Source organism: Borostomias antarcticus (assembly GCF_949987555.1).
Source record: "Borostomias antarcticus genome assembly, chromosome: 22".
NCBI classification, from domain to species: Eukaryota; Metazoa; Chordata; class Actinopteri; order Stomiiformes; family Stomiidae; genus Borostomias; species Borostomias antarcticus.
The window spans coordinates 15878546-15903033 of NC_140255.1; the positions used below are offsets into that span (position 1 = coordinate 15878546).

At 46.0% G+C, this 24488-nt stretch overlaps 1 protein-coding gene across 1 annotated transcript; it reads right to left on the minus strand.

Annotated features, from left to right (window-relative positions):
- Positions 1-432: 432 nt before the first annotated feature.
- rnf157 (ring finger protein 157) lies at positions 433-20947 on the minus strand (the record flags this gene model as incomplete). The annotated part of the gene is made up of 19 exons (XM_084456128.1): positions 20821-20947; positions 18614-18732; positions 17339-17427; positions 16582-16731; positions 16126-16243; positions 15849-15915; positions 14095-14138; positions 13309-13356; positions 13012-13083; positions 11499-11658; positions 11095-11207; positions 10344-10561; positions 9645-9753; positions 9410-9527; positions 8420-8649; positions 7984-8049; positions 7408-7456; positions 4761-4871; positions 433-584 (listed from the first exon to the last, which is right to left on the minus strand). Exons 1-19 carry the CDS (start codon positions 20906-20908, stop codon positions 433-435), a joined length of 2121 nt encoding a protein of 706 aa, XP_084312254.1. The 5' UTR covers positions 20909-20947.
- Between the last annotated feature and the right edge of the window lie 3541 nt (positions 20948-24488).

A 24488-nucleotide genomic window follows, 5' to 3' on the forward strand; every position in this document is an offset into this window, starting at 1 on the left:
GGTTTGTAGTGGAGAGGCAGGGGCCATGTGGGCAGTCATGTGACCGATATCAGAGAGGTTTCTGGGTAAACACAAAGGGATGCTGGGAAATACTGAACGAGAAAAATTATGGTGATCAGGTAAAGATATCAAACCAAAAGGTACAGGAGCAGTTACCAATGACAATGGGGGAAGTGGTCTTAATCTGGTCCTCTTCTTTAGATCCCCTGTTCTCCCCTCCACGAGGAGTCCAGCAGTGTCCAGAGTGACTGAGACAGGTGTTGGTGTTGAGTCAGGTGCGAGGAAGTTGAAGAGGTGAGGGTTCTCTGGTCAGTCAGTGGGTACAATATCCAGCTATACAGCACTATGGCAGGTTAAGGGGCTGGCATCGGATGGGTAAGTGTGTGTGTGCATGCTTGTGAGCGTGTGTCCGTGTGTGTGTGTGCGCATGTGTTACAAAATGAGCGGTCCGCGCCGGGGTGTGTTTTTCTGACTTTGGCTGTCTCTGGTGTCCAGCCCCTGCTCCTCCAGGTTGACATTACTGGTTGAAGCATGGTGGGGGAGGGGCTCCAGGACTGGCCGGTACCCCCCCAGATACACCAGGCCTGAGAGAGAAGGAGAAAGATGGCATTAAATCACAAGGGCACAGATCCGAGGCCTTTTTGGACTGTGTTGTTGCATCACCATTCTAGGAGTACTACCCTAAACACCATGATCATGGCTACATCTCAATAGTTCAACTAAGCATCCTAGACTTCTGTCTCTTCCAACATCTGCAATGATGCGAAAACTAAAATCCATCACCCTTTCGCTACAGTGGAGATAGAGGAGAAAAGAGAGGGACACTTCAGACAGATAGGAGGAAGGTTCTCATGTACATTCAGTGTACAGTCTACCTATCCTAGTGGTCCCTGGTCTTAATTAACCATGAAGTAGTATCCCAACTCAAGTCTTCCACATGCCCACTGGATCTTATCCCCACCGATTTTTTCAAAACTATTTTTGACTCTGTGTCTTATGACATTCTAGCCATTGTTAATGACTCCCTGTCTACAGGTATCTTCCCACCAATACTCAAAACTTCTTTGGTGAGACCTGTTCTGAAGAAAAACTACTTAGACACTTCAGTTCCTAGCAATTTTAGACCAATCTGCAACCTTCCCTTTTTGAGTAATATTCTGGAAAAGATTGTTTTCAAACAGATTAATGATTTCCTAGCTACAAGTTCTAGCCTCAACCTTTTCCAGTCCGGCTTTCGCACCCATCATAGCACAGAGAAGGCATTAGTCAAAGTTGTAAATGACCTCAGAACAAAGCTCTCTGTTCTCGTCCTCCTTGACCTGAGTGCAACCTTTGATACTGTAGATCAATGCAATCCTCATCAAAAGACTGGAGAAGTGGGTTGGCCTCTCTGGTCCAGTCCTAAAACCGGTCATGATTTCTTCATTGCCCTTGGTGACCACAGCTCAAAAAAGATTCCTATGACCTGTGGGGTGCCTCAAGGATCCCTCCTAGGATCTCTACTCTTCAGCCTGTACATGCTGCCCCTATCAAGAATATTACCAAGACATCTTTTTACCACTTAAGAAACATTGCCAAGGTGCAACCGCTTCTCTCTCAGGCTGACACTGAAAGACTAATTCATGCTTTCATCACAAGCAGGCTGGACTACTGCAATCCTCTACTGTCTGGCCTACCAAAGAAAGCAATCTCTAAACTAGAAATGATACAGAATGCCGGAGCACAAGTCCTCACTAAGACTAGACGGAGGGCACACATTACACCAGTCTTACAATGATTACACTGGTTACCTGTCAATTCTAGAATAGACTTCAAAATAATTGTATTAGTCTATAAATCTCTCCATAGTCACGCACATGAATACATTTCAGACATGCTTGTCGGGTACATGCCCAACAGACCAGTCAGGTCCTCAGGTACTGAACTCCTGTTCCAAAAGCGTTTGGGGGCGAGGCAGACACCTTCTCGTGGTGCCCGCTGTCAGTAACTGCCACAGGCAGGGAGCGCAGCTGGCGGAGCTTGCTCTGACAGCTCCCAACCCAGAATTCTGCAGCTGAACTGCGAAGGGCTCACCCCCAGTAAAATCGACGTCATCGAGCTCCTGGCCTGCTCGTAGATTGAGTGGTTGTGCGTGGACGTTGGCGTTTAAAATCGTCAACGTCTACAAGCCTTCGCCCTCGCGAATCACACCAGTGTATCTCCCAGTGTTCCCCCACCCCTGCCTCTATGCTGGCGACTTCCAAGGGGATTGGGGGTACACCATCAATACATCCGACGGAGAAAACCTGGCTGCTTGGGCAGCTAACAACAGCCTGGCCCTGGCGTACGATCCCAAGGGCGCAGCCAGCTTTGTCTCAGGTCGCTGGAAAACTGGACAATCCTGAATTGGCATTCGCGAGTGTCGGCATTGACAACTGGCTCCCTGATAGACGCGTGCTAGGAAAGTTACCGGTCCCAACATCGATCATCGCTGATAACCATGCCTAAACTCGGCCCACCCCCACACTGCTCTCGGTAAAGCGCATTGTGTTGCCTCTGTGTATGAAATGTGCTCTACAAATAAAGTTTGATTTGATTTGATGAAGAAAGTGAGGATGTTTTCCTTTCATCCCAGCTAAAACACAACTAACTCATCAATGTCTGGTGACAAGTTGATCGGTCCCACACACTCTCCAAAACCAGGGAGGAAGACCACTAGCGGCCTGGTGTGAATCATACAGTACTGCTATGTGGCTAGTGCTCACATCATGAAATGACCGTTCTACTGTGCAGGTCAGGACAAATAGATCTTATACATAATCCTACTGTGTTAGCACTGAGTAGCTGAATCTCTGATCTGATCTAGCCACAGAATCATACCTATTGCTCAATGTGCACAGGGCATGAATCCTCATCTGTCCGTCCGAATGACACCAGAAGGAGGGAAGGAGAGAGGGCAGAGGAAGGAGGAGACAGAAAGATACGATATGGTTGGAAAATACACAGAAACAACACAGAAAGAGAGAGAGAGAGAGAGAGAGCAAAACACATGTACAGCACACAGGAGAAACTGTCAGACAACATCCACAGAGAAACCAGCAGGGATTACTGGATTTGGGAGGAGCAACGGCCTTGATTGGTGATTCTGGAGATTTACACTCTCAACTTTTCACTGAGCTAAAGATATTAATAATAGTGTGGATAGCAGAGGTGGGATCAAGTCATTGTTTTGCAAGTCACAAGTAAGTCTCAAGTCTTTGCACTCAAGTCCCAAATCAAGTTTCAAGTCAAGACATTCAAGTCCCAAGTCAAGTCCCAAGTCAAGAACGACAAGTCCCAAGTCAAATCACAAGTCCTAAACTTTGAGATTCGAGTTCTAAACATAATGCGCTCAGTAACGTAGCCATGGTTCTCTCCTGCAGCTTGACTGGATACTGTCAGATTGGTACTTGCTGAGACTGAATAGCGTTTATTGAATTAACTCATGTCGTGGCACACTTTTTATATAACATACTTTGTCATCTTTGGATTAGGGGGAAGGTATCAAGTCTTTTCAAGTCAAAAGGCTTAAGTCCCAGCGAAGTCATGAGTTATTGGCGTTAAAGTCCAAGTCTTTTGATTTTGTCAAGTTGACTCTGAAGTCTTTTTTTTTTTTTACTTGAGTCCAAGTCATGTGACTTGAGTCCACACCTCTGGTATCTAGTAATATAACACACAGGACAGAAGAAACATAATAGCGTTCCAGTATGTCTGTTTTCTAACTTTACCGCAGATTAAACAGACACGGTTGAAATCAGAACTAAAACCATTTAGGCCTGGTGTATCAGAACTAAGACCACTAAGAGTGGTCACCCAGGTTATACTGGTGAAGCCTGTTGCTCCTCTCACAGTAACCCGCCCGGGGGACATACAGTACAGTACAGTACCTAGGCAGTGAAGAAGGTGAGGAGAGGAGGAGCTGGGTGGAGGATGAGACGGAGGGGTGGAGGGATGAGTAGCAGATGTGTGGCAAAGCGGCTCGGAGCTGGCAGACACTGAACATGAACTCTGAACTCTGGGATGGACTGTATTCACACGCACACACGCACGCATAAAACACAACACACACACACAACACAGTTGCATGCAAAGACTCTCACTCTCACCCACTATCAGGCAGGTGCTGTCGCTGGGGAGTGGAGGGAGAGAGTGCACGGCTGTCCACTACTTTTTAAAACCGAAGGGCAGGGATAAGGTGAAGACATGAGTCTATAGTCTGTTGGATTGTGACCTGGGAGATATATGAGCTCTAGAGCTGAGGTAAGGAACTCATCTATTTCACTCCTTATCTAAATGTCTGAATCACTCATTCTGATTCACTCATTCTGATTCACTACCTCTCTCTGAATCACTCATTCTGATTCACTACCTCTCTCTGAATCACTCATTCTGATTCACTAACTTCCTCTCTCCTAGGACTGTTTCTCTGAGAGTTTATGGTATAAATTATACATAATACATTTACTGGTTGGGCAAATACTCATCTAGTCTTCTGGAAACCGACCACTAACCCTCTCTCTATGCTCACCTCACAAAAGCTGCTTTTTCTCCCTTAATTCACTTTTCACTGTCACGTCATCTTCTGTCCTCATCTCTCTCCTCCCCCTCTCTCCCCCTCTCCTCTAAACCTACCCCCCCCCTCTTCTAACCCACTCCTCCTCCTCTCTCTCTCCCTCCTCCAATCCCTCCCCACGCCTGGTTCTCAGCTCTCATTGGTCCATGTTCGGTAGGTTGCCACTCACCGGCGAATCGGCTGTCGGGAGCCTGCTCATTATCCAGCACCAATGAGGGCATGTCACAGAGTGCGACGCCCTGATTGTTATTGGCCAACTCTGGACACCTGCTCCGCCCACCTGCAAGCGAGGGCAAAAGTCAAACAAGAGCAGCCAGGCACAGCAGGGGGGCGTGGTTAAGGGTGTGTGGGGGTGGGAGGGGGGGGGGGGGGTCGGGTGGATCAAAGATGAGGGGTGAAGTCAGCCGTCATTGGCTGGCGATGCTAGAATGGACTATACTATCCGAGTACTCTGGAGCTACTGGTTAGTGTTGGGAAATGGATGGGGTATAAGAACGTAGGTTAGGATTCATTGTTAGAACTACATTACTGGTACGAAACCTTAATATTTATTTTATTTCTAGCATGTCCAGACTAGCAACTGCATATGTGTGCGTCTGTGTGCGTCTGGGTATGTTGAGCTGAGATGGATAAGTGATTGACAGCTCACAGTGCACGTGGAAGCCGGCAGGCAGAGCTGAAGCACATGTACATGCAAACATAGATCCTACATACACACTGTAAACATAACATCATTACTAACAGGGCCACTGTACATTTCATCATGGACTGTTGTAGGAGATTCACTGACATTCCGTCATTCATTCATCATCTCCATTTGCACCAAATGACCGGTGTAGAGCTACAGCGATTCTCTCTCACTTACAGTAATTACCCCCCCCCCACACACACAGACACACACACAAACATCAAACATAGGTAATATATATCTTGTGGACGTGATGCATGATGTGAGCTTCAAGCACAGGGTTACAGGGTTGTCAGGGTCACAAGGTTAGGGGTCACAGGGTCAGGGTCACAGGGTTAGGGATCAGGGTTAGGGTCACAGTGTTAGGTGTCACAGGGTCAGGGATCAGGGTTAGGAGCCACAGGGTTAGGGTCACAGAGTCAGGGTTAGAACACACCAACACTCCCCACACCCATTGTCTCTCACTCTCTCTCTCTCTCTCACACACACACACACACACACACACACACTCCCCACACCCATTGTCTCTCTCTCTCTCTCTCTCTCTCACACACACACACACACACACACACACTCCCCACACCCATTGTCTGTCTCTCTCTCTCTCTCTCTCTCTCTCTCTCTCTCTCTCTCACACACACACACACACACACACACACACACACACACACACACACACACACACACACACACTCCCCACACCCATTGTCTCTCTCTCTCTCTCTCTCTCACACACACACACACACACACACACACACACACACACATAGACAAACACACAGACAGACACGAACACACACACACACACACACACACACAATCGCACACATATAATAAAGCGCAGCAATGTGGACTGTGTGCCGTACAAACTCTCATATCAGGTTCAGGTTGTGAAAGGCAGCTACAGTATTAAAGGGCACCACATATGCTGTTTTTACCTACCTAAAATCGGTTTCTGGGGTCTCAGAAAAGTGAATTTTAATGTCCTATGCAGAAAAAAACTCACATTTCTCCCCTGAGCTCTTATTACATCTGTCTGAATGGACTCCTGTGAAAGCCCCGTTGACCAATGAGATGGAGGGGGAGGGGCGGGGGACAAGATGTAGCGATACGGCATAATTCCTGATGGGACGCTCTCAACGCGGCTGGAGAAAGCACACCTGCGGCCTGGAAGCTTGGGCGTTTGGGTGGGACCTGCTGGGCAGGACTATGATAACGCTCCTCAATCTACGTCACCGAAAACGTCACTAGCAACGCGGAAAACTCTGAACATCCGAATGGCTTGCTGAAGGGTGGAGCTTCCAGGGCAGGAGAAAGTGTGCTGACCATAAACAAACGACTGGGTTGTTTGATATCAACTTTTGTACATTGGTAGGACCATCAGAGACCAACATGTATATGATAAACACATTAAAAAAGTGATTTAACATGTGCGGTGCCCTTTAATCAAGAGGTGCTGACCCAAGGGTATAATAATCTAACACGCCGACACGTCAATGCAATGGTTTTATGAGAAAACCATTGCATTGGAGCATCAAATAATATGGGATGCAGCTACAGTAAGCAGAAGGGCATGGCAAGCAAGAGCACACTAATGATGAGTATGGGCACACACAACACACACGCACGCATACGCACACGCACACACACACACACCGCATGCACACACAGATAAATAGAGCCATGCAATCAGGTGCAAACAGATGATAGTGTATGGAAGACTGTTATGTTGTTTCTGCCAATCACAGTAGCTACAAAATGGAATTCACTTTGGCCCCGAAGTACTGGGCATTATCTCACATGCCATCACTTATTATGGTACCTGTGAGGTACTAAAAGATGACGCTGGCGGTCATGGACCAGTAATAGGCTATTTTTATTTGGTTCATTAATTCATGGTTGAGGAAAGGCTTACGGTCTGTCACTTCTGACACTTCTGTCCTGTCTCACATGCAAACCTTCACGATGAAGAAGAGACAGGGGTGAGAGGTCAGGGGTGAGAGGTGGGTTAGGGTTGGGGTTAGAGTTCAGGGTTGAGAGGTGGGTTAGGGTTGGGGTTAGAGGTCTGGGTTGAGAGGTGGGTTAGAGGTCAGGGCTGAGAGGTCAGAGGTCAGGGTTAGGTAGTTACCGTGCTCGTGGGACGGGGAGGGGCAGTCTTCCTCTGTTACATCATTTCCCTGAGAGACAGAGAGAAAGAGAGAAAGGAATGAGGGAGATGAGTGAGTATAGTAAACTAACGTATCAGTGTACCCAATAAAAAATAATGCACAATTCCTGTTATACTGTACCATGGCCTGGGTGAATACTCGATTCTGATTGGTACCGCGTTGTGCATTATTTTTCAATAACATGTAACGTGTATTATCCCTTACATGCTTGACTATTTTTAAAAGGGGCTCGCCACTCAAGTGTAATGCTCCGTATCTTTATGTGTGCGTGTGTGTGTTTGTGTGTGTGTGTGTGTATGCAGACGGCCCCTGGCATGTCCAGAACACCTGAAGAAGATCTTAACAGATTGAAAGGTTTGCTTGAAATAACGGTACGGAGCTTTACACTCGAGTGGCGAGTCCCTTTTAAAAATACTGAGCGCCTGCTTTCTGCAGTTTTGCCTCAGTGCCAAACCAGGGATGTGCGTAGGACCTACTACAAACGTTTTATCCCTTACATACAGCACAGCTTCTCGTGGGTTACTGCTTAAATATACCTCAGAATCCTGTTCCTCTAACACATCGACAGAGAAGTTCAGCTCATTAGGCTCACTGGGAAACTGCTGAGAAGAGAGAGAGAGAGAGAGAGAGAGAGAATAAATGCTAGAAGTTACCCTCGGTGTGAGACATTGAAGGCGCACAGTCACACTTATTTCAGTTGATATTATTTGGATTAAATGCTTAAATTCTGTCAGTGTAGCCGTTTCCTTACACGGAAAACAGAATCGCGTAAATCACAGAAAAACTTAAAAGGAAGGTATACGCTTTGAAGTTTTTCCGCAGTATTTCCAATATATAAGAAACTGCTACACTGACGGTGATTTCAAAAAGGCCTCCACGCAGAATTTAAGCATTAATCCAAATAATACACCCCTTTAACGGACATCATCTATTTCAGAGATATTCAACTAGCTCTCCTCTCCTCCTCCTTACCCCCTCCTGCTGGGAGGGCCCTCGGCTGCCATCCATGGGGGTGTCTTGGTTCTCGTCCCCTTCAGCGCCCCCCCCCCCCTCCTCCTCCTCCTCCTCCTCGGGCTGGCCATCAGCCCCGGCCAGGTAGGAGCCGGACATGGAGGACGTGGTGTCGGTGCTGATCTGGGAGTGCTGGGAGTGGGAGGAGGCCATGGACATGACGGACTGGGCCAGGCTGCTGCTCACCGGGTCTGTGGGGGCAGGGAGGAGAGGCAGGACAATGCAGACGCAGTTTACCTAATGAGAGAATATATATACGTGTGTGTGTATGGGTGTGTGTGTGTGTGTGTGTGTGTGTGTGTAACTTGTCCAGAAAGCTGCTGCTCGCTTGGTGTTCAACTACCCCAAGTTCTCTCACACAACTTCCCTTCACCGTTCCCTACATTGGCTTCCTGTAGCAGCTCACATCCAGTTTAAAACTCTGGTACTAGACAACAGGGCAATGAAAGGAACAGCTTCCTGCTACCTCAAGGTCATGGTCAAACCCTATACCCCCTCCTGACCGCTATGCTCTACTACCTCGGGGCGACTGGCTGCCCCATCACTCCGAGGCCCCTGCCGTCGATCGACACGGTCACGGTTCTTCTCTGTTCTGGCCCCACAGTGGTGGAATGAACTGCCCACTGACGTCAGGACAGCAGAGTCGCTGCCCATCTTCTGCCGCAGGCTCAAAACTCATCTCTTCAAGAAGTACTACCAGGATCCTCCCTCTTAAGCACCTATTGTATTTTTAGATTGCTATTATTGCACTTTGCCTTCAGCACTAGATTATGCTCTTAGTCACTTGATTTAGAAAGGAGATGCACTTGTGACTTCTGGCAAGTAGTAGTACATTGGCTTTTCCAATGTTACATACAATTATTTTAAGTCTCTTTGGATAAAAGCATCAGCTACTGTAAATGACTAGTGTAAATGTAATGTGTGTGTGTGTGTGCATGTGTGTGTGTGTACCCTCAGGTGAGGTGATGGTGGAGGACAGAGGTGTGCCAGTACAGGAGGACTGGTCGATGTGGTCGACGGCTCCAGACGAGGACAGCGTCAGGTTCTCACTCTCCGGGGTCACCCCACACTGGAGCACAGAGACAGGAGAGTGAGAGAGCATGCGAGCATGCGCACACACACACACACACACACACACACACACACACACACACACGCACGTGCACACACACACGCGCACACACACCTCCTGCTGGTCCACAGCTAGTTTCCTGCGGCAGGCCTGAACTTCTGATTCACTGCAGGACTTCTCATCCTCCTCCTCGGGGAGCACAGAGGAATTCTGGGAGAGTGACCTGGTGTGACACAGTGAGGGGTTAGGGTTAATCTCAACGCCAGACTCATGAGAGTTGATCGCTGATACACTTCGTAAGCCACGATAATTACGTTACTGCATGCTGTAGCTCTCTCTATGGGTCTGGGACACTGCATGCAAAAATCTGGTTTTCAAATCCTGGCAATTCATTGGTAGTGCTGGAATCCCGGTGACACCAATCGGTAACGATTTTCGCAACCAGGCGCTACCACCCATAGATATACCCTGCCTATCTAAACTGGGCTAGCGTTTCTCATTTGCTGCCACGACCTGTCACTCTTTCAATTTTGACCCATCAATAGGCCCTCAGAACACCAGCTTTGGTGGCGAAGTGGCACAGACTCTATTATGTAGTATGCGGAGCACAGCGATTCAACGTTACATTTAATGTCTATATGCCTGTAGCGTGTCCACATGCATGTTTCATCATGTGTTTTCCTACCGTAGCTTCTGCATGAATATATACCATCCCCCGACCCTCCAAGCTACCTGCCCAACCCCCCGACCCTCCAAGCTACCCCCCCCGACCCTCCAAGCTATCCCCCCCCCCCAACCCCCTCCTGTCCTTACTTGGAGCCACACTTCTTGAGTTTGAGCCCCTGGCCAGAGGGGTGGTGGTCCAAGGGGGAGTGAGCTGGTGCTTGGTGGCTCTCGCTGCTGTAGGGGGGCAACACCCCGCCCCCAGACAGGCTCTGCTGGGGGGGCGCGGAGGGGCATGTGCTCAGGGGGCCGTTCAGAGCCTCCAGGAGAGAGACCGCCTCGTACCCCGGGGGGATGTGTTCTGATGCCTGTGGGAGAGGTGGAGAGAGGTGGATATCCTCCATGTCAGGGTTAGGGTTAGTGGTAGAGGTAGAGTCAAGCACCACGAAACATGGGCAGAGGGGCGGAGCACAAAATCCAAGGTTCTTGCTGAAGCGAGAGCTCCTGGAAACTCAGATTAGGGGTAGTGGCAGGGGTGGAGAGACACGGGGACGGATATCCACTGCTTTATACATGTATTGTTTGAAGTTGATTTTGGTGTTGCATGTACTTGAGTATGTATACTGCCATACTATCGTTATAGTATATATATATAACTATACTGAGCACACTGCGTTGTTAAAGGGGTGCTCTTAGGTGTTTTTAGCTTTAGCTTGCTGTTGTACTTCCTGCTTCCTCCTAACACACTCCCAATAAGAGCAAAAACAAGCTAAACAAGCTAAACGTTTCAAACTCAGCGTTCCTTTAACGAGGCATGTTTACACAGACCCAATGTTGAGCACACAGTGTATCACTCTGTGAGTGTGCGTGTGTGTGTGTGTATCTGAGAGAGAGGCCGTACAGAGTGTTCCTCTGAGTCGGAGGTCTGGGAGGTGATGACGGGGTTGAAGGCGGTCGGAGACAGAGGACCCAACTTCTTCCTCATGGCCCGGATCTGCAGCAGCGCTCTGAAGGCTGGGAGGAGCGGGGAGTGGGAGGAGAAGGAGGGAGGAGCCAGGTGGAGGAGGAAGAGGAGGAGTAGGGAAAAGGAAGAAGAGGAGGAGCAGAGAGAGGAGGAGGAGGAGTAGAGGAGAAGGAGGAGGGGGGTAGGAGGAGGAGTTGAGGAAGAGGAGGGCAGGTGGAGAAGGAGGAGGAGGACAGGACGTTTAACACGTTAACAACCCAGGTGATGGGATCTCAGCGGCCAAAGCTCTTTTGCTCTGGTTCTGCTAATAGAACACGTTCCACCGCACGGCCCCCACTCACGCAGCCTGCAGATGGGGCAGCAGTTGGCCTGGTAGCGGAGGGTGTCGGCGCAGGCGTTACACAGACACAGGTGCCGGCAGGGCAGGATGAGCGTGTCCCTAACGTCCGACAGGCACACCACACACTCCGCGCTGTTGTCACTGATCTCGTCGTCTGCCACCTGCGGAGCAAGGTGAATATTAACAAAACAAACTAACAAACAAACAAACATCTTTATTTATCACGCAGTGAAACACACATCACACATGGTGCAGGAAGGCGGCAACTAGGGCTGGGTATCGAGTCCAATTTCAAGAATCGATTCGATTCCGATTCACAAGGTTCGGAATCGATTATCATGATTCAATTCGATTCGATATCGATTCAGTTAGTGTTACTAAAACCTGTTTTTTTTGTAGCTGTAACCTTAATTACATGACTGCCAAGTTATGCAACACATCAATACTAGGGCTGGGTATCGATACTGATTTCCAAAAATGAATGAATGAATGAATCTTTGAATTAATTCATGAACTATTCATTCCTTCATTTATTCATTCATTCATTAGATAAAAGATCGATTTTGGGATTCATTAATAAATTTTTTAAACCCAGCCCTAGCGGCAATGCCAAAACACACACACACACACACACACACACACACACAAATGACTTGGTGCGTCCACTGAATACTAGTCAGCCGCGCACTTCATCTGAACACAAAGAGGGACTGTGAACAGTGTGTTGGTTATTGAGGTTCCCTCGGGTCAGAACTAAGCTAGGGAAACGTGCTTTCAGATACTGGGCTCCCAGAGCTGCAAGACACTCTCTAAGCGACATACCTTAGTCTCAATGAGTGATTTTAAACAAGTGATAAATACAATTGGATCAGATGCTTGGGTTTGCTTTAGTTAAATTATAAATGTTTCATCTCTGTGCATTTTTGTATTTTGTATTGTTTTCATGTGTCTTTGTTTGCTTTCATATGATTGTATTGCTTGTTTGCTGTAACTGTTCACTGATTGTTGTAACTAGGGCACCATTGTGAATGAGACCCTGGTCTTCTCCTGGCTAAATGTTGAGGCTCAACATCTGAGAACTATTTTAAGAGACAGTTGAAGACTGACAGTTGAAGGCTTTTGGCCTTCTGTAGCTCAGCTACTGATTTTTTCTATGTCGTGATTTTTATGTTATAGTAGGAGCTGCCTGTATTTTATATGTGCATTTGTATTTTATATCTGTATTTTGTATATGATTTGTATTTTCATCTCCACTTGTGAAGCACTCTGTGCGCTTGTGCTGTGAAGAGTGCTATAGAGAAAGTTTTACTTACTTACTAAATAAAGGTTTGAGTTGCAATTAAATTGAATTGTGTTCCCATTATGTTCCCATTATACAGTATCATTCATGTTTCTTTCTTTCCTTGATGTTCACAGGACTTCCTGTCTATAGAACGATCTAAAACGAGTTCTTGTAAGCCATTGTTGTAATTTCCTGTGAGGCCGTGTGTGTGCTGCACCACTAGTGAGGTCACCTTGGACTCCTGGCTGTTGTACTTGTTCTCAATGCCGTAGATCTCCTGCAGGAGGTAGCTCACACCGTCCACCTGAGAGGAGAGACAGGTCGGGAGGAGAGAGAGAAGGAGGGATGAGAAGGAGAAGAGGGAGGAAGGTACAGTACTCAGATAGAAGGAGATATGAGGAGGGAGTGAGGGGTATGGTACTCAAGAGAGAAGGAGGGAAGAGGAGGAGGGAGGGAGGGGTACGGTACTCAGAGAGAAGGAGGGATGAGGAGGAGGAGAGGGAGGAAGGTACGGTACTCTGGTACTCACCACTTGTTTCTGCTTGAGAGGTTTGACACAGAAGCTGCCGTCCATGTGCTGAGAAGACGCACACGTTCAAACACATGTCACACGACAGCCACGTTTTACGGAACCAGCATTATATCACCTGAGCACCTGTGCATCTACACACAGGCCAACATAGGTAGGTAGGTATAGGTAGGTAGGTATAGGTAGGTATGTACAGGTAGGTAAGTAGGTAGGTAGGTAGGTAGGTAGGTAGGTAGGTAAGTAGGTAGGTAGGTATAGGTAGGTAGGTATAGGTAGGTAAGTAGGTAGGTAGGTAGGTAGGTATGTATAGGTAGGTAAGTAGGTAGGTAGGTAGGTAGGTAGGTAGGTAGGTATGTATAGGTAGGTAGGTAGGTAGGTAGGTAGGTAAGTATGTATAGGTAGGTAGGTAGGTAGGTAGGTAGGTATGTATAGGTAGGTAGGTAGGTAGGTAGGTAAGTAGGTAGGTAGGTCGGTATTGGTAGGTAGGTAGGTAGGTACAGTAGGTAGGTAGGTATATATATAGGTAGGCAAGTAGGTAGGTCGGTATAGGTAGGTAGGTACAGTAGGTATGTATGTATAGGTAGGTAGGTAGGTAGTACTTCATTTATCCACAGGGGGGAAATTGCGGTGTTACAGCAAACATGCCTAGGTTGAGCAACATTGAAGTATCAAGACGTTCATGAAGATAAAAGTACAGTACAGTAAGTGTCCTGTCCAAAGAGCCTCAGCATCTTAGCACGACATACAGTAGATACATAATATAATACAATATTAGAGTTTCTTTACCTTCTCAAATGTAGCCAAGAGCACGTGAGAGTGGCCCATGTGATCTACGGGGGGTGGAAGAGGACAAAAGACCTTCACATGCAGCTTCTCTCTGACATTAACCTTAACGACATCCCTTTAAAATCACATCCCTTTAAAGCGGCTCAATGTAGTTTTTTTTTTTACTGTAAAATAACAGCTTCAAAATAAATTGTATGGTTCACTGCCTTGTAATAGGCAGAATATGGCATCTTTCGTTCCCACCCCTCCCCCCGAATGCTTCTTCTTGAAATAATATGTTTGGTGTAGCGGGCCGCTATTTTCGCGGGAAAAACCGTAACGCTTTATGGCATTACTTCACACACCAACTTCCACTGGCTATTGCTTTAGTAATATAGCCTGGCGTTGCCAGCCTGATCTCGCGAGCTCACATTCGATTTCACTCCGCACATCAGTCTGGACATCCAACCGTTCTTTTACTTGCTGGTGGGAGCTTCACAGTGAAAGGCTGCAAGACTGACGCAGAGCTGGCCTCTTTGCTGTTAAACTTGTACTGCAAGTACTGTATAGTGATAGCTAGCCTAATATTAGCTGGCTTGCTATGTCTTATGCTGAAATTGCTTGCTACCTGTGAATGTACAGTGGTGGCCAAAATTATTAGAACACCTGACGCTGTGCAAAAGTGAACCTGTAGGGGATGCCAAATCGCAAAAATACCACATCCTATGTTGGGCTGCTTTAAAGATCTTCACATGCAGCTTTTCTGTTACATTAGCCCATGGATGTATTAATAGAACTGGATGCGGTGACTACGTTGACGCCTCGTTCTTGAGAGTGAAGCTTTTTGAACAGGGCCACCGACCCCTTTTGACATGCGCAGTTGTGTTTTATCGCGTCACAGGCATGCGCAGTTGTGCTTTTCTCATGTTTTAACCACGTGATTTGTTGACCCGGCCGCGTCCACGAAGTTTACACATTCATGTGGATTTTTAATGCGCGTTCACCGCACTCCCCACTGTATTGCATGTCCCTGCATTAGCATTGTTAAGTCATTAAAAAATGATGCAAATAATAATTGCATGGTGCAAACTGTTCGTGAACGCGGGGTCTGAGAAAAGCACAACTGCGCATGTCAAAAGGGGTGGATTCGGCAAGATGGTGCTGATCAAAATGTTTTAGGAAGTAAATCGCAGCCTGGCCCCTTGCATTAGCCTGAACCACATCCCTTTGAAATCCCATCCCTTTAAAGTCCTTCATCAAAATCAGAATCAGAATCTGTTTATTGCCATGCAGTTTTTCAACTTACTATGAATTTGCTTTCGGTCGTGGTGATACAGTAACATGGAGACAACATTGGACAGTGTGCAGGGACGAGACAGGTCAGTGCAAAGATAGGAAGTGTAAGGGGCAAGTATAAAATGCTAGTGCAAAAAAGGATAAGCTAAGAAAAAGAACAATATACAAAAGGAAGTGCAGTCAGTGTATATACAGTGAGTATGTAGAGTGTAATTTGAGTGTGTGTATGTGTATATGTGTGTGCGGCGTGATATGTGAGTGTGTGTATGTGTATGTGTGTGTGCGGCGTGATATGTGAGTGCGGTACGTCCCATACATACATTCGGGTCATGTGCAAGCTGCTTCATGCAGATTCTCTCTTACATTAGCCTGAACCATGTCCCTTTAAAGGGGGTGGATCTCTTCATGAGATTGGGTTAGACTGGGAGGCTGAGTTAACACAGAAAGAGGACAGAGAAGCAGAGGAGCGTCTGTCTCACCTTCTCCCTCATCCACCACCGCCTGCACCACCATGGGAAAGATCTCCCTGTCAACGTCAAACAGCAGCTAGGAGACAAGCAGAGGGGAAGGGAGGTTATCATCCATATATAATAGATATACACAACAGATATATATATACACACACTTTCTCTCTCTCTCACACACACACACACACACACACACCCCTACACACACCTACATGCACACACAAAAACCTACATATGCATGCACGCACACACACACACACACACACACACACACACACACACGCCATACCTCCTCGTCAGCCCAGTGTGACAGGTTGACAGAGTGTGAGGGCAGGCAGAACTGCTGGCAGACGCCCCTCTTAAAGTGCACCGTCTCCGACTGCAGAGAGCTGTCCTGGGGTAGGTAGCTGGAGGAACACACAGAGTTATGTTAGATCACACAAACGCACATACACACACACACACACACACCGTCTCCGACTGCAGAGAGCTGTCCTGGGGTAGGTAGCTGGAGGAACACACAGAGTTATGTTAGATCACACAAACACACACACGCACATACACACACACACACACACACACACTGTCTCCGACTGCAGAGAGCTGTCCTGGGGTAGGTAGCTAGAATGGAGTTACGTTAGATCACTTCATATTGGCTAAACAGACATAAATACATATACATAATGAATGAACACACTCTCTCTCGCTCTCTCTCTGTCTGTCTCTCTCTCTCTCTCTCTCTTACATTGGTACTCCGTTGTGGAACTCCTCTATGGCCTGGTAGTAGATGGTGATAGCCACCTGGGTGTCTGCGTCGAAGGTAAACTCAATGTTGTAGCAGACCCTGTTCTTCTCCGCCATCTCCTCCCCAGGCTGCTTCACATCCTCACTGCACCTGGGAGATAGAGAGAGAGAGACACACACACACACAGAGAGCGAGAGAGACAGAGAGGGTGAGAGAGACAGAGAGGTTCGGTATGGACACGGAGGTTACAGTGTGGCCATGGAGGTTACAGTGAAGTTGCAGTGTGGACATGGAGGTTACAGTGTGGACATGGAGGTTACAGTGTGGACATGGAGGTTACAGTGTGGACATGGAGGTTACAGTGTGGACACAGAGGTTAAACGTGGCTCCATTAAGGTCGCACAGAAACGGACGTTTGAGATCATGTAACTTCTGTAGTTTGACGTATTTCCGACGCAAACAAGCTATGAGAGTGGGACATAATGTTTAGAGGAATTTGACTGGAACATTGACAAGTGGACGGGTTTTAAGAACTTTAGACAGATTCGTTAGAAGGATAGCGTTGATTGACGGGTGGATGTTGTGAGATTATTGGCCTTGTTCTTTTATGTAAAGCACTATGTGCTACATTCATTTGTATGAATGGTGCTATATAAATAAAATGGCCCGGGTTTCCCGAACGAGTTAAGAAGTACTTAACTCCAAAGTACTTCTTAACTCCCATACAACTTGAATGAGGGGGGGCAGAAGTACTGACCTTACAAGCCGCAGTGTGTCCTTACGGATGTTTATAAGGCTTCGTAGCGTCTTTACTGGCTCCTGGGGTGGCGGGGCAGCATAGGGGAACTGCAAAGGGAACATGTCACAGTGTTAGGCTCTGTCTCACTCGCCCTACAGGCAGAGACGACAGACGTTAAGGAATTTTTGTGCCTCCAAAAGGATCGTGCAAATTTGCCTCAAAGTAGGTGGAGCTGTTCACGTGAGTATATGTGAGGATGTGGTTAACTACGGCACAGTACTACCTTTCATCTGGGCCTGGGGGAGAGGAGGAGGCTGGGGTGTGTGTGTGTGTGTTTGTGTGTGTGTGTGTGTGTGTGGCACAGTATTCCTTTCCATTCCTTTAAGACGCACAGACGCACAGACACGCACACACACACACACACACACACACACACACACACACACACACACACAGTAGTGGATGCTGAAAAGGATCATTCATTTGCAGCTACAGAGTAGGTCTCATACCTTCTGAAAACAAACTCAACTCTCCTGATCTGCTGAGTTCAGTGCTGTACTGTTGATCTTAGAGTAGACCATAAAAAACTTTTTTTTTTAGATAGATTTTATATGGGACTAAATTTTTACATTTCATATTAACATGTAATCTAAATTTATCAAAAAGCTCAAGTTACAGTGCAGTCTCACTATAGGTGAAAACTGCATCTTGAAGATTTGTTTGCTTGTGGGCGTACTGGCGTAGCCTGGCTTCGGGTTATTTATTTATTAATATCCATACATAATCCCTCCAGTACATAATAAGCATGTACATAATCCATCCAGACCTTTATCTATCCCATCCTAGTTTAATCTTATACTGTATAGAAAGGGTACTTATTGTGTATTTGTGTTAATTTGTAACTTGTAAACTTGTCATTTGGAAATTGAGTGTTAGAGTTTATAATCTTGGAGCCGGCAGCAGAATTTCACTGTGTACACCGTACATTACATGTGACAAATAAAAGGATTCTATGATAAAGATAAAGATCTATCTATCTATCTATCTGTCTGTCTGTCTGTCTGTCTATCTATCTATCTATCTATCTATCTATCTATCTATCTATCTATCTATCTATCTATCTATCTATCAATATCTCATCAATATGTTGCCATCATTTATTACTGGTCTGACCTGAAGACTCAACAGGAGATCGACTAATGGCCTTTATCAGACGCTGTAATGGTGCTTTCTGGTGCCCCAACTCGCCCTGCGCTCCCATACAACCGGTCTGCCATAACATTGAATACCTACCGCCACTGGCCTGGTCCCCAGGAAGTTGAGGTCTGTGTTCTCCCCAAAGAGGTAGCCCTCGGGGTGGGTGGAGTCAAACTTCTCCCCGCCCATGATGAAATGGCTGGCGAAGTAACTACCTGTGGAGAGAAGAAGAGAGGACATTCAAGCTGCAAAATTACAGCAGCAATCACAAAATCCTACACGGCAGCTGGAGAACAGCTTGTGGAGCTAAAAGTCTAAGGTAAGCTTTTCAATCCCTCCACAAAAGCATTGGCATCTGGCTTATGAGTAGAAGATGTTCCTAACCGTTGGTCTAAGGTCAGACACTCTTTTATTCCCCCACTCGTTTGAGGACAGAGTTAGGCTGGTCTCAGTTGGAAATATGTACCTCATCCAGATCCCTTTATTGCCCAGTACTGATGGCAAAAATAGACAGACAGATAATACCTATATAAACCCTTTCATACAAATTAAAAGGAGAGAATAGCAAATGCAAGACCAAGAAAAAAAAATGCATACGAAAACATCTAAAAACACACAGGCTATGGAGATTCTATAGAGTGACGACTTGTGTGTAAAGCCAGTGACTGGCCTGCTGTTAGCACCTCTTTATTATCTCCCCCCATGGGGACAGGTGACGCGAGCTGCTGCTCTGACACAAAACCCCAAGGAGAGAAACAGGAACTGGGCTGACAGATTAGTTTCACCACCGACAGCTTCCACAAGCCCAGGTCCCTTCCTCCACCTCCTCCAGGTCATCACTGATGTGTGTTGGCATATGAACTGAAGCAAGCTTTTTCACTTGCAGGGCATGCTCTACACAGTCAGACATGTTGGAAATGGAGGTCCTATTTTGTTGGTTGTCTCTCCGCCCTTGGATACCCTCTCCTTGCTGCCATTATAACTTTGTTCCCACAGCAGGCCTTACTGGTCAAATCTGTTTTGTTTTTTGAATCCGTTTTGTAATACTGACTGTTCAAACAGTTACAAGAATCAGATTTCTTATGTTTCTTATTCAGACTATGTAGTCTTAAGTTGTAGCCTGGAGTCATGCTCCATATGTAATGATTGTGTTTTCAACATGGACTCGCCCCTATGCAGCCCTGAGGGATTCTAGCCACGGGCGAGCTATGTTGAATGTGGACTCTCTTATGTTTCACCTTGACTTTTCATGTGTTTGTTCACAATAAACCCTATAATTTACTACAGGCCCACACCGTTGTATTATTAGGCTACCCACAAAATGCTTTCTTTTGCTTTTCTGAGATTTGGTGGGGCAAATGTATGATGTCATCACTGTGTCGCATAGGGAGTGATGGAAAAAGCACTTCAGGCTGGCTTCAGAGCACATCAATTGTATTTGACCTTAAGTCACATGGAATCAGACTTAAACCTCTGAATTTTGAAATTTCTGACTGGTTGTTTCCCTGCAGAGTAAATCAGATTTGAGTCAGAAATAGAATTTGAGTCACTGAAAACTGGCAGCGTGAACAAGGCTTATTATATTTTCACTGAAATCAATAGGCTACGTCTGTGAGCCTGACCACTAATATGGATCTGACCACTGATCTGCAGGCCTGTTAGCCCAGCCTAGCCCACTCCAGCCCAGCCTAGCCCAGCAGCTCAGACACTAGGACAAACCTTAAACCACCCATAGGCTACAGCATTTTTTGTGGAAACGCGGTTTGCTTGTCAAGCCATAAACTGGATATTGAAGAGACTTTGCTGACACATTACACTAAGGCTAAAGCTGACGATGGAGGTCTTGCCAAGATGATTATTCCTATTTCTCCATTGCTTTAGAAAATTAAAAGGTATAGCTTCTGGCCAGGCCTACTTTGGCTGATGAAATAAAAAACACTTCCACATGAACATCTCATCCATTTGCTTGTTTAAATTCCCTAGATGACCGTTGAATATAGCCCACGAATTAGGTTCATACTCAATTTCACCCAAACTCTCAGTAGTAGGCTAGCCTATACACGGTGTACTCATTCCTATTTCGCTCTACAGGTAGTGAGTTGCAGCTTTTCGGCCTGTGGGCAGGGACGTGATGAGATGAAGAGAAATGTATTGGCGAACTGTTGCATGAATTCACGAATATATTGATTACTGTAAGAGCATATGGCTGTTTCACTCAATAATAAACCTGTCGTTAAAGGCGTCGTTGTGTTTATCTGGCTGCGTAGCCTAAATGCTGCTCTAAGATGTTTTGATTCACTCACCAGATTTCGGTGGATAACGGTACACAGAATTGGACGGGATATCCACCTCCTCCACGCCTTCATTTTGTCTGCTTGTCAAAGCTCCCATTTCCAGTCAAATAAATTAAATTAAAGCCCAAACTCACGAACATAACACTACATTCGTTGTAATAAAATGTGGTTGGTGTCCTAAAGCTTTCTCTCTGCCTGTGGCGACTGCGGTGTTACCGTTCCGGGGATTAGTTGTTGTTCTGTTTAAGCTCCGTGGGGCGCCTCGATGTTTTCAGGCAGAAAGATAACTGATTCCCTTCAACAATAAAGGGCTTTCATTCCGCGACACGTTCTGCGCTCTAATGAGGAGTGTTTCGGTGGCTGAAAACGTAGCATAGACAAAAACAGCTCTGCTTATAGAAAGAAATGTGCCTCCGATATCTTTTGCTTCCTCTTCCCAGGGATGCTGAGGGACAGGCCTCCGGTGCTCCGGTGTTCTCCGGTCACAGCGATCCTAATGGCTACCGATCATGACGTCAGGATCAAATCCGGGACTAGAGGTTTTGCGCAGTAATCCAGTAGCTCTGGTTCGCTGTTGCAAGACCTTCCCGAGTGGAGGCACGTACTGCAGTGCAGTAGGCTCCTATTATAGAGGCTACTGCTGCAACCACACCAAATATTGGTTGAACAAGGCTTTAGCTTACAGAACGAAACCAAGTGTCGCATTTAGTGGTTTTGTTGGTTACATTTGTGAGAAAGGGTAGTCTATAAATTACAACTGATTGGCATATAAACCAGGACAGTGCCCTTTTTTTTAGCCTATTTTATTTTATTTATTTCAGACTTAAGTTATACCGGCAAATATTGTATAGCCTTAATAATCAATAATCTTGCCCACAGTCCCATCACTGCGCCGTTTTTAGCAAGTCCGGATGTGGGAACGGTTATAATAAGGCAATTGCTTTTCAGACAGAAATAGCCTACTTCTCTGAGATCGTCAGTAGCCTAAGCAACAGGGTCGGCAAAGGAGCCCAAGGTAGGCTACTTTTAGGTGATTTATTATGACCAAATACTAACTCTTTGACCTTTTCTTTTTTTTCTTTTTAAATTAATGATGTAATTGCCTTTCATTAAACCTTGTCACAGGGACATTTTCCTTTCAAAAATAGCGTGTGTAGCTGCACAAGAATCATCAATCTCTGAGAAAAACAATCAGAACCCGTTAGCGTTAGGCTACTTCAATATTCAAGTTTGGCCTTTCTTACAACCATATCTTCTGCTGTGGCCTTGCAATTAACTATTCTTATCACATTGATGAAGATCAATCTGTTGCAGTGTGACTTAGCTGAGAGTGCTTTCCTGTATCGCAGTACAAGCAAGCAGCAATCTCCAACTGTTCCCCATTGTACAGTATGCGTTTCATTTACACAAGGTAATCGTTGCTGCCCTCTGGTGGTCGTTCTGAAGTATGAATAACTCATATCACTACACCAGCTCTACCCAGCTATACCCATCTATACCCTGCTATATCCAGCTATACCACGCTATACTCAGCTATACCCTGCTATACCCTGCTATACTCAGCTATACCCAGCTATACTCAGCTATACCCTGCTATACTCAGCTATACCCAGCTATACTCAGCTATACCCAGCTATACCCAGCTATACCCATCTATACCCTGCTATATCCAGCTATACCACGCTATACTCAGCTATACCCTGCTATACCCTGCTATACTCAGCTATACCCAGCTATACTCAGCTATACCCTGCTATACTCAGCTATACCCAGCTATACTCAGCTATACCCAGCTATACCCAGCTATACCCTGCTATACCCTGCTATACCCTGCTATACCCAGCTATACCCAGCTATCCCCTGCTTTACCCAGCTATCCCCTACTTTACCCAGCTATACCCAGCTATACCCTGCTATACTCAGCTATACCCTGCTTTACCCAGCTATCCCCTGCTTTACCCAGCTATAACCTGCTATACCCCTCCATATGCTGGATCGTATTCAGCTCAAGGCCAGCTCCCTGTCATCTTCATCTGTCTTCTTCTTGTTGGCTAAAATTAAACAAATAATTGAAGTTATTCTATACAAAGACATGCTCCAGTGGAAGCCTGCTGACCACTCTGAAGGGTGGTTCTGTAGCCTATTTAACCTTCACATGCTGTCATGCTCTGTTGGTGCCCATGTAGGTTTGGAAGTGTGCAATTTAAATCGGCCTAACGGGTCATTACATTCAAATATCTATAGCACGATCAAAAATAGTACATCAACAGCCTAGAAATAATATTGTAAAAGGTTAAATTATGTATTATATGTTTATGTTTTTATATTTCCTATGTCAATAAAATAGACTATACTCTTGGCCAACACAGTTCAACTTAAAGGGATAGTTCAGAATTTTGGACATAGGGCCTCATTTTCATCTTACCCATTTTGTTGATTGATTGAGATCATTTTCAGCTGCTTCCAAGCTGCCCCTCGTTTGGGCATTCACGTCTCGCTAACGCTAGCGCAATGCAATGGTACAGGCTAGCATCCACTACCAGACTCACCTAAACACTTCACAGTGCACCCAAAGCAAATAAAATATGAGTACTGTCCAGGGTTAATTTGAGTGTTTATACCATCAGTGTTAAGTCAAACTATCGTTGAACTATTTACTTTGTGAGGACCTGTTTTCTCTGTAGAAGTAGGGCAGTGGAGCGATACTTCACGTTAGTCCACCCTGTCTTTTGCAGCCATAGCAGGCTATTCCATTCATTTGACATAATGTCCTTTACCTCCTTGTATCCTTCCATAATTAGTTGTTGTTACATGCTGAAATGTGCAGCATGCTTTTGCCATCACCAAATCATAGTTTTGGCATGGCATTAGGGTTTGAATAGTTTGTGCAACACTGAGCGTTAAAAGCAAGTATCAAAACTGTGGTTGCTTCATATTTTTTTTACAGAATGCTGGGTCTTCTTCCCACAGTCAGATTTGGTCGCAATCTTTGACCTGTGCGTTGACCTGCATCTGTTTGTAGCTGTAACTGAAGCTGTTCTTCGGGTTATGATATGGACTCTCATGCTGGTGTATGTAGGTCCTTCTGTGAGCGGAATGACCAGGAGCATCAGCACATGGCAATATAGCAGCTCATGACTGCAAGGCTGTCCAGATAGGTGGTGAAAACAGCCCAAAACGTCACAGAAACTGAGCCCGAAGAGCCTGTAACACTATTACAGATGAACTGATCCCGAAGAGCCTGTAACACTATTACAGATGAAAATGGCACGCTTTTATCACTACGCTTTAATTAAGCAATTTTCATGTTAAATTGTTAAAATGTCAAATGAATGTATTTATTCAAATGAATAAAATGTCTTTCCCTCATTTCTGCCCATTATTTTGTCCTGTTTGGCCCTTCACTCGCAACCACAATTTTAACAGCAACCACAACACACTATAGTATAGGCTATATAACTAACCCTAGCCCCTGCACAACACTAGTACTTGACCCATTTCATTGTGCTTGTTGCATCCCTTTTCTTAGTGCTGTAAGTGTAGTGCGGCCATTTGTCCAGCAGGTGGTGTGCTTGCGTGCTTTATTTGCTGCGGTAAACCCAAACGCTCACCTTCTAACCCGATCTAATCCAGCAAATTTTATTCTAATAACTTCTCTGATGGAGGAGGCCCTATGA